This window comes from Nicotiana sylvestris, chromosome 7, assembly GCF_000393655.2.
Source record: "Nicotiana sylvestris chromosome 7, ASM39365v2, whole genome shotgun sequence".
NCBI lineage: Eukaryota > Viridiplantae > Streptophyta > Magnoliopsida > Solanales > Solanaceae > Nicotiana > Nicotiana sylvestris.
Window position 1 is genome coordinate 81,470,051 of NC_091063.1, and position 10,933 is coordinate 81,480,983.

Consider the following 10,933-nt stretch of genomic DNA (forward strand, 5'->3'; position numbering starts at 1 on the left):
TTTCTTAAACTACTGTAATTATACTTTTCTTAAGCCGAAGATCTATTAAAAATAACCTTTCTACCATTACAAGGCAGGGGTAAGATATGCATACACATTTTCTCCCCAAACTCCACTTGTGAAATTATACTAGGTATATTATTGTTCGGGTTGTTGTTGGCATTTATTTAGTGCCAAATTGATTTGACTGAGACATACTCGTTTTGGGTCGAAGAAATTAATGGTTAATTAGCTAGCCTCTTGATCAAGCAAATTGATAATTTTAAAAAGTGCAAGTTTTATGTCACATACGCTTTGGGGTGGGGGGTGGGGGGTGGGGGGTTTAGGTGAGGAAGTTCTTCCGTGATGACTAAAACATAGTGTTATTTTTAGCTTAAAGCTCCATTGACATCACTGTCACCACTCATCTTTCACCAACTCATGCTTCCGAAATTTACTAGCACGAAATATTGTTTTTCCTAATCTGAAAATGACATTATTTTTGGCAAACAAATATTATAACAAAAAGCAACCCAATTATAAGATCTCTGAACATTTTGATTGAAACCAATCAGACGGTTCAGGTAACGTAGATGAATTGGAAGAATCCAGAATAAATCCAGTAACATCTAACATGTACGCGTTGGAAACTTTTCCCGACAAAACGATACCTTCCTCCCGTAATTGCTTTATTTTACACTTTATTATTGATACATTGCTACTTTATTCCAAACCCATAAACTTACTATTGACCGCAATACATCCACGCTTGTGAAATTTTTTGTAACCAAAAGAATTTCTCGCTCTCACACACACACAAAACTCCAATTCTCCACTTTTTTATTTTGATTTAAGAAAAAATAAAAGGAAAATGAAAGAAAATACAGCCAATTCTAATCGATTTATATCTATACTAACATCATAAATAATTTTACATTATATACACCTTCCAAGGATTTTACCCTACAATAAGCTAATACAGTCAAATCTCTCTATAATAACCTTGTTTATTTCGGATATTTTTGAATGTTATAGCAAATTATTGTTATAAAAAACATATACTATAATAGAACATGAGATTTAATTCCGGAAAAATTTAATTTTTATAGAGAAGTACTATTATATAAGAATATTGTTATAGAAAGCTATGATTGTATAACATTTATATTTTCTACTAAAAAATAGTAATTGTGACGTCTAAACTCTAAAAGACTAGCAAAATACATTTAAAAAGAGATTTTATAAACAGTAATAGTAACAACTAAACTTTAATTTCAAGCAAGTTAGAATAGCCTCTATGATTTCACCCTATACATATCTCTATATTTAAATTGAACATAGTTCAAACTTGACACAAAACAAAAAAAAAAAGTCAAAATCGACACAAAAATTATTGGAAACCACAACAAAACATCTATAGTGGCGGAATCACGATCAATCATTTCAGATTTCTCGCTAGTTTCCAAAATTAGTCTCAGCTGTAGTGTTGTGTATCTCTATATCAAGTGTACCCCAGTACTTCGGACCCCCCCCCCCCCAACCCACCCTATATAAACCTTCAATTTCTCTCCAATAGTTCAACTCCATAAAACATCATCAAACTTCTGACCAGACCCGCCAATTCCGGCGCTACCTCTGTAATAAAATTTCTCACTAATTTTCATCAATGGGAGATGCAACCCAAAACCAAAGCCAAAGCCAATCTTTACTGCCCAAAAGTATAGCATATAATCGTAGCAAATCTCATGCGTACGACGAATTGCGCAGTTTTAGGAGATGGCTAAAGTGGATGTGTGTAGATCAATCTGATACTTGGTCTACTTGTCTTTCTTGGTTTGTTTTCATAGTTTTTACAATTATTGTACCTTGTCTCTCCCATTTCCTTTTGGCTTGTGCCGATTGTGATGCTACTCACGATCGGCCTTATGACAACGTTGTTCAGTTGTCTCTCAGTGGCGTTGCTGCTCTCTCCTTCATATGTCTATCTGGGTTTGTTAAGAAATTTGGGCTGCGTAGGTTCTTGTTCCTTGATAAGCTTTGTGATGAGAGTGAGACTGTCAGAAAAGGATACATGCAACAGCTCCATGTGCGTTTTCTCTTTCTTATCATTCTCTCTCTTAAAAATCTTTTTTCCTCAATTTCAGTCAAAATTAGCTGATTTGCTTTCTGTAAATTTGCTGAAAAATGACAGATTTTGACAATCAGATTATGAATATGTTGATGATTTGACAGTCTAAAACGCAGAGGGATCCCCTGTTTCCGTATTTAAATTTAACAAACTTAACTATAGATTGAATTTTTACCCCAAATGTATCTACTCACTAGTGATTGACATGATCTCTTTTTCTAAATCTTTTTTCCTTATAATATATCTACCCACTGATGATTACTATGCTTACCTTAACCGATGGTCTTTTCGAAAATATCCTCTCTACCACAACCTAGGGTAAGGTTTGCATAATGTTGAAGTTTGGCAAAATGCCAAAGTCCCACATCGGTTGGGAGTTAAGTTTTGGGGGGATTTCCCCCTATAAAACAAGGCTTAATGTTTAGGATTTAAACACACCTCTCATTTGCCTTCTCATCTGTTTAAGGCATTTGTATCTTCTCTCTTTAGTATTATTTCACTTGTATTTTTGGAGTGGAATAAAATATTGGTTGTGTCCGAGGAGTAGGCAAAATTAGCCGAACCTCGTAAATTCTGGTGTTTCCTTTATTGTTGTTTTATTGTCTTATTTATTATTTGGTGGCTGTCATAATTTTTGGTATAGTAGTTGTGACTTATTCACACTATATACATTTGGCTTCCGCAACAATTGGTATCAGAGCCAAGGTACTGTCTAAGTATGCTCTGTGGTTGCAGCATAGTCTGATCTTCCACATCAGAAAAGATTTATCTTGGTAACTGAGTCAAGGTTCTGTCTGAGTATGCTCTGTGGTTGCAGCTTAGTCTGATCTTCCACACCAGAAAGGAAATAATCTTGATTTGTGTCGTCAGCTATTAAATAATATTTGTGTCAAAGATGGGAGACAATAAACAAGAAGAATCTACATCAAGTGTCAACAATACGTCATCATTGGCATCTTCGCTTATGACAAGAATTGTGTCAAATGCGAAATTTGCGGTAGAAATATTTGACGGGTCCGGACATTTTGGGATGTGGCAAGGCGAGGTTCTAGATGTCCTTTTTCAACAAGGGCTAGATCTGGCCATTGAAGAAAAGAAACCAGATGTTATTGGAGAAGAAGATTGGAGAATTATCAACCGTGTTGCTTGCGGTACCATTCGATCCTACCTTGCTAGAGAGCAGAAATATCCATACACAAAGAAAACTTCTGCAAGTAAATTATGGAAAGCACTGGAGGATAAATTTTTGAAGAAAAACAGTCAAAATAAATTGTACATGAAGAAGAGACTGTTTCACTTCACCTATGTTCCTGGTACCACGATGAATGAACATATCACCAGTTTCAATAAGTTGGTCACAGATTTGCAAAATATGGATACAACTTATGATGATGGTGACTTGGCCTTGATGTTGTTGGCGTCACTTCCTGATGAGTACGAGCACCTTGAAACTACTCTACTCCATGGAAATGACGAAGTTTCTCTTAGAGAAGTTTGTTCGGCTTTGTACAGCTATGAACAAAGAAAGCGAGAAAAACAGAAGGGCGGAGAAGGAGAAGCACTATTTGTGAGGGGTCGTCCTCAAAGTCAAATGAGGACAAAGAAGGGAAGATCCAAGTCAAGATCCAGACCCAGCAAAGATGAATGTGCCTTTTGTCGAGAAAAGGGGCACTGGAAGAAAGACTGTCCGAAGTTGAAGAATAAGGCCAAACATAACAATGGAAAGGCCATTATGGATTCAAATGTAGCTGATTGTGATGATTCAGACTTCTCATTAGTTACAACAGAGTCATTAACATCATCAGACATATGGTTGATGGACTCGGCTTGTAGCCATCATATGTGTCCCAACAGGGACTGGTTTGTGGAATTTCAAGAAGGAGAATATGGAGTCATCCACACAGCGGATAACAGCCCTCTTACCTCATATGGCATTGGTTCAATACGATTAAGGAACCATGATGGAATGATCAGAACATTAACAGATGTTCGATATGTACCAGACTTGAAGAAGAATCTTATCTCTGTGGGAGCCCTAGAATCAAAGGGTTCAAAATCATTGCAGAAAATGGAGTGATGAGAGTATGCTCCGGTGCACTAGTGGTAATGAAGGCTAATCGGAAGAATAATAATATGTACCGCTATTGTGGCAGTACAGTTATTGGGACAGCGACAGTGACATCCAGTGACGACAAAGAGGCAGAAGCAACCAAGCTATGGCACATGCGCTTGGGACATGCTGGAGGAAAATCCTTGAAAACTCTATCAGATCAAGGATTGTTAAAAGGAGTAAAGGCTTGCAACTTGGAGTTTTGTGAGCATTGTGTTAAAGGGAAACAGACAAGGGTTAAATTTGGTACAGCGATCCATAATACTAAAGGCATTTTGGATTATGTACACTCTGATGTTTGGGGTCCTTCCAAAACACCTTCATTGGGTGGGAAGCACTATTTTGTAACCTTTGTTGATGATTTTTCTCGAAGAGTGTGGGTGTATACAATGAAAAACAAAGATGAAGTGCTGGGAATTTTTCTCAAATGGAAGACGATGGTGGAGAATCAAACAGGCAAGAGGATCAAGTGTATTCGCACAGACAATGGAGGTGAATACAAAAATGATCATTTCAATAAGGTCTGTCAAAATGATGGCATCGTCCGACACTTCACTGTCAGACATACACCACAACAGAATGGAGTGGCTGAACGTATGAACCGGACCTTGCTGGAGAAGGTTACGGTGTATGTTGTCCAATGCTGGCTTGGGCAAAGAATTTTGGGCTGAGGCAGTTACATATGCATGTCACCTCATTAATCGTCTACCATCTGCTGCTATTGATGGCAAAACACCATTTGAAAAATGGTACGGAAAACCTGCTGTAGATTATAACTCTTTGCACGTGTTTGGCTCAACTGCATATTATCATGTGACGGAGTCAAAATTGGATCCAAGGGCAAAGAAGGCTATTTTTATGGGAATTACTTCTGGAGTCAAAGGATATCGCTTATGGTGTCCTATGACAAAGAAAGTAATATTCAGCAGGGATGTTACCTTTGATGAATCTGCTATGGTAAATAAGGTAACAGAAGACACCAAACAAAATAAAGGTGCTTCTAAGCAGGTGGAGTTTGAGGGAAAATTTATTTTTCCTACACAAGAAGCAGAGGAGGAAACAAATGAAGATTACCCTCTGGAAGAAGAGCCAGTAGAGGAGATTCCAACTCAGGAACCTCAACAACAACTTGAATCAATAGCAACCAGCAGGCCAAAAAGAACAATAACGAAACTTGTTCGTCTCATAGAGACGGTTGCTTGTGCAACCTCAATTGTAGCTGATGATGTTCCTACTACTTATAAAGACGCAGTCCAAAGTTCAGAAGAAGATAAGTGGAGGATTGCCATGAATGATGAAATACAGTCCCTTCATCAGAATCATACATGGAGATTGGCCAATCTCCCGAAGGGAAAGAAAGCAATTGGGTGCAAATGGGTATTTGCAAAGAAGGAAGGATTTCCTAACCAAGTAGATGTTCGCTACAAAGCAAGATTGGTGGCCAAAGGATATGCTCAAAAGGAGGGAATTGATTACAATGAAGTATTTTCTCCAGTTGTAAAACATTCCTCCATTAGAATTATGTTGGCTTTGGTAGCACAATTGGATTTGGAACTAGTTCAGATGGATGTAAAAACTGCGTTTTTACATGGAAACTTGGAGGAGGAAATCTACATGACTCAGCCAGAAGGATTCAAAGTTGCTGGAAAAGAAAATATGGTGTGCAAACTTGAAAAATCGTTGTACGGATTGAAACAATCTTCTAGACAATGGTACAAGCGATTTGACGAGTTTATGTTGCGGCAAGGGTACAAGAGAAGCAAATACGATCATTGTGTGTATTTGCACAAGCTTAAAGATGGTTCCTTTGTATATCTTCTCCTATATGTTGATGATATGTTGATAGCTTCCAAGAATTCGGAAGAAATTGATAAGTTGAAGATTCAACTGAAGAAGGAGTTCGAGATGAAGGATTTGGGTGAGGCAAAGAAAATTCTTGGCATGGAGATAATTAGAGATAGACGTTCAAAGAAACTCTGTTTATCTCAAAAGGAATATTTGAAGAGAGTACTTCAACGTTTTGGCATAGATGACAAGACTAAGCCAGTTAGTACTCCACTTGCTTCCCATTTTAAGCTAAGTACTACTATGTCGCCAATGGATGAAGCTGAACGAAAGTATATGTCAAAGGTACCATACGCAAATGCTGTTGGTAGCTTGATGTATGCAATGGTTTGCACAAGGCCTGACATTTCACAAGTTGTTGGAGTTATTAGCAGATATATGCACAATCCAGGGAAGGAGCATTGGCAAGCTGTGAAGTGGATTCTACGGTATATTCATAATACTGTAGATGTCGGGTTAGTTTTTGAGCAGGAAGACAATCAGTCTGTAGTTGGATATTGTGACTCAGATTTTGCGGGTGATCTGGACAAACGAAGATCAACTACTGGTTATGTGTTTACTTTTGCAAAAGCACCAGTTAGTTGGAAGTCTACTTTGCAGTCAACAGTTGCTTTGTCTACAACAGAGGCAGAGTACATGGCTATTACAGAGGCTGTGAAGGAGGCAATTTGGCTTCAAGGATTGCTAAAGGAGCTTGGTGTTGAACAAAAAGGTATCACAATTTTTTGTGATAGTCAAAGTGCTATTCAATTAGCGAAGAACCAAGTTTATCATGCAAGGACGAAGCATATTGATGTTCGGTATCATTTCGTACGAGAAATCATAGAAGAAGGAGGAGTCACAGTGAAGAAAATTCATACTACGGAGAATCCTGCTGATATGCTAACTAAGGTGGTGACTGCGATCAAGTTTCAACATTGTTTGGATTTGATCAACATTGTTGAACACTGAAGATTGAAGATGAAGACACAACCAAAATTTGTTATTGAGAGAGAATTGAAAATGTGGAATTTTGCCAAGGTGGAGATTTGTTGAAGTTTGGCAAAATGCCAAAGTCCCACATCGGTTGGGAGTTAAGTTGGGGGGATTTTCCCCCTATAAAAGAAGGCTTAATGTTTAGGATTTAAACACACCTCTCATTTGCCTTCTCATCTGTTTAAGGCATTTGTATCTTCTCTCTTTAGTATTATTTCACTTGTATTTTTGGAGTGGAATAAAATATTGGTTGTGTCCGAGGAGTAGGCAAAATTAGCCGAACCTCGTAAATTCTGGTGTTTCCTTTATTGTTGTTTTATTGTCTTATTTATTATTTGGTGGCTGTCATAATTTTTGGTATAGTAGTTGTGACTTATTCACACTATATACATTTGGCTTCCGCAACACATACATGCCATCCTCCCAGACTCCACTTGTGAAATACACTGGATATGTTGTTGTTGTGGCTTTAAATTTTTAGCTTCTAGTATTATAAGAAAACAGATTATGCTATTGGAAAGTGACTGAATTGATGGAATGTAAGACGCTCCAAATGATTGTGTAACTAAGAGGCCAGTGGCGGAGTCACATTCAACCGAGGGGTGTCAATCGACATCCCTTCGCCGGAAAATTACACTGTATTGCTAGATACTTTTTTGGTTTTATGTATATTTACTATATGTTGACTTCCTTTGACTTTTCGGTATATCTGATTTTTTATATTTTGACACCTCTTGGTGAAAATTGTGGCTCCGCCACGTTAAGAGGCCTCAAAATCGTAACTTTCTTCTAGAATAAATTTGTTGTAAAAAGGAAAAATCATTACTGTTTTTATTTTTCCTAAAGAAAGAAAGGACAAATCTTGCTGATGGTATAACTGATCATACTAGTTAATCATTGTTGTAGTTGTAAAACTGGTGAATAAACCATGTTTTGGTGACCTCTTTTATGAAAGTTAATATCTTCAATGTTGTGATCCTATTCATTTTTAAAAGAAATCTCTCATAATAATCCTAAAATCAGTTCTTCCAAATCCTTATCCACTAATAAAACAAATTCAAGATCAACAAAACAAAATAGAGCTGCTATTCACTAATGGCGATATTTATTGATATATTGATCGCCATTTGGTTTCTAGCTTGCAATTGGTGTGAAATTATAGATTGAACAACATGACATAACAGTGACCGTTTTGTCGATATGCAGAGATCATTGAAGATCCTATTCATTTTTGTGCTGCCATGTTTTGCTGCTGAAAGCATATACAAGATTTGGTGGTACAGTTCAGGTGGAACCCAAATCCCCTTCTTAGGTAATGTCATTGTGAGTGACACTGTCGCGTGCATTCTGGAGCTGAGCTCCTGGCTTTATAGGACGACCGTGTTCTTCCTAGTGTGTGTCCTTTTCCGCTTGATCTGTTACCTTCAGATTCTCCGATTACAAGATTTTGCTCAGGTCTTCCATGTGGATTCTGATGTTGAGTCAGTGTTGAGAGAGCACCTCAGAATCAGGAGGCACTTAAGGATCATTAGCCATAGGTATCGTAGGTTTATCGTGTTGGCATTGGTATTCATCACAGCAAGTCAATTTGCCTCCCTTTTCATGAGCACAAGATCAAGTTCTGATCTTCATATCTACAAGAGTGGTGAACTTGCGGTATGGCTTCTCAACTGCTCCTTTTTTTTTTGTCAAATGTAGGATCTTGTGTTTCATTTTTTAATTATTTCAAAGAAATTCCTAGCATTTCTTTGCTTGATACCTCTTTGATAAACGAAGTCAATGACTATGACTTACCGTTGCACTTGGTCATTGATCACATATTTTTCTTGATAGTATACAGTAATTAATGTTGTACTTCACTATCCAAGCATTTCTAACAACAGAGCAAATACACTAAATTTATAACTATGTACAATTTTTAATCCCTCTAGTGTGGGATGGTGTGCAGTTTGTTATACCGATGAAGTGTCATGTAATGAGCTTTCAAGAGTAATGTCTTGAGACAGTTTGGAGATGTTCCAGTAAATGGTACTGCAGAGCCAATTTTCAGCTATGCAGCTCTATAGTTAACCAACAAATGGTGCTACCATAATCTGCCAATCAGACAATCGGAAGTTTAACTGCTAATTGCTTCAATTCTCTCTTAATTCTGTCATCATATTTCACAGAGATTTGAAATTTAGGAAGACTCCTTTTTATTTAACTTAGTAATAGTAATAATAATAATTACTGTCCTTGTTATTTAAAGTTAAATTTGAAAGGATCCCACAGTGTGGGATAATAATGAGTATGTTGTTTGTTTGTTTAAATTCGAAAGGATAGAATTCCCCAAAATTGCACTTCAAACCACACACTTTTCAAGACAACTGGTAATAGGCTTGTTGTATCCTAGAAGAGCATTGTCTGTTATCCGTAAAGTCGGACTATCACTCTTCTTTTGAGAAAGTGATAATGTCAAGCCACAAGCCTTCTTTTGTTTCTTTATTTTTCTTTTTACTTCATATCAAATTTCTATCACGAGAGCCTTAGTCTTTTTGCCTATTTCTTCCCGGAATCATTACTTATTTCTTCTTCTTGATATGCAGCTGTGTTCTGTCAGCCTTCTTGCTGGGCTTTTGATACTGTTGAGAAGTGCAGTGAGGATTACTCATAAAGCACAAGCTGTTACATGCTTAGCAGCTAAGTGGCATGTGTGCGCAACAATAGACTCTTTCGATTCAGTTGAGGGTGAAACTCCTCCAATTTCTCAAATAGTCAGCAACCAAGTTTTCCCTGTGAGTTCTCAAGGATCATCTGATGCTGACGATGTCGGAGATGAAGAAGATGAGCTTGACAATACACAATTTGTCCCCTCTTATGCCTATAGCACTATTTCATTCCAGAAAAGGCAGGCACTAGGTATGCTTCTTTCACTTCGTTTTTGTGCTTACCTTTCAAAAACAAATCGCTATCTTGACACCATTTTTGTCGATATTAGTCCATCTCATCAAAGTTGAGATTCAAAGAAGCTATCAAATCTATTCTTGATGGAATCACTTTCTGTGTCATTGAAACACATACTTCGCTTCTTATTGCTTCATCTCTTCAAGTGACGAAGTGATAACTTTGAATAACATTGCTTATTTTTTTCATTCGAGAAATGGGCAGTAGTACTAGTAAAATTCTGTAATATTGTATTGTTCGAATCAACTAACGATGATTTGATTTGTCGCTTGTGGTGCAGTGACATATTTTGAGAACAATAGAGCAGGAGTTACTCTATATGGCTTTATGCTGGACAGAAGTTATCTTCACACCATTTTTGGTATAGAACTCGCGCTGGTGCTCTGGTTGCTTGGGAAAACTATTGGCATTTCTTGAATCATTGGGTACAGAATTGAAAGGGAGTTTTGTTATTTACTTGTGCTATTGTCTAAAGTATAACATGTGGAATGTAGAATTGTTTTAGAGTGTAACATATCCGTTGAGAGCGAGCATGTATAGAGTTATTTGTTTATTCAATTTTGTATGGTAATCGTATTTATTTCCTTGTCTTATTGGCGATCTGGATCAGATAATGTTGCTCTTGTACTGGATCTATAAGGTGAAAGATTGATGTAATTTCCATGTTTTTTTTCATGCTCTTGTGTTTACGGCGAAATTGTTGCCGCTTGTCCCTTCATGTAAAATAGTTTTCTTTTTATTTCGCTTGCAACTGACATTTTAGATCGCGGTCTAAAGATCCTTTTCATCAAACTGAAAATCTTATAAAAAACGGTCGGCCACAGTCTAATATTTTGTAATTTATTGCAAATGTTAGTACACAATTTAATGTTTTGGGGTCAAACTGGAAATTAGATGGGCAAACATTAGAACCGAGCTAATGTTGTGCGGAAGATAATTTCCCGAGAGCTATA

General features: G+C 37.1%; 1 protein-coding gene across 1 annotated transcript; it reads left to right on the forward strand.

Annotated features, from left to right (window-relative positions):
* The first annotated feature begins 1,561 nt into the window (after positions 1-1,561).
* On the forward strand, positions 1,562-10,655 carry LOC104241364 (uncharacterized). Its single transcript, XM_009796305.2, has 4 exons — positions 1,562-2,065; positions 8,244-8,693; positions 9,623-9,935; positions 10,261-10,655. The coding sequence occupies exons 1-4, from the start codon at positions 1,646-1,648 to the stop codon at positions 10,395-10,397; spliced, it is 1,320 nt and encodes a 439-aa protein (XP_009794607.1). The 5' UTR covers positions 1,562-1,645; the 3' UTR covers positions 10,398-10,655.
* The last annotated feature ends 278 nt before the right edge of the window (positions 10,656-10,933 follow it).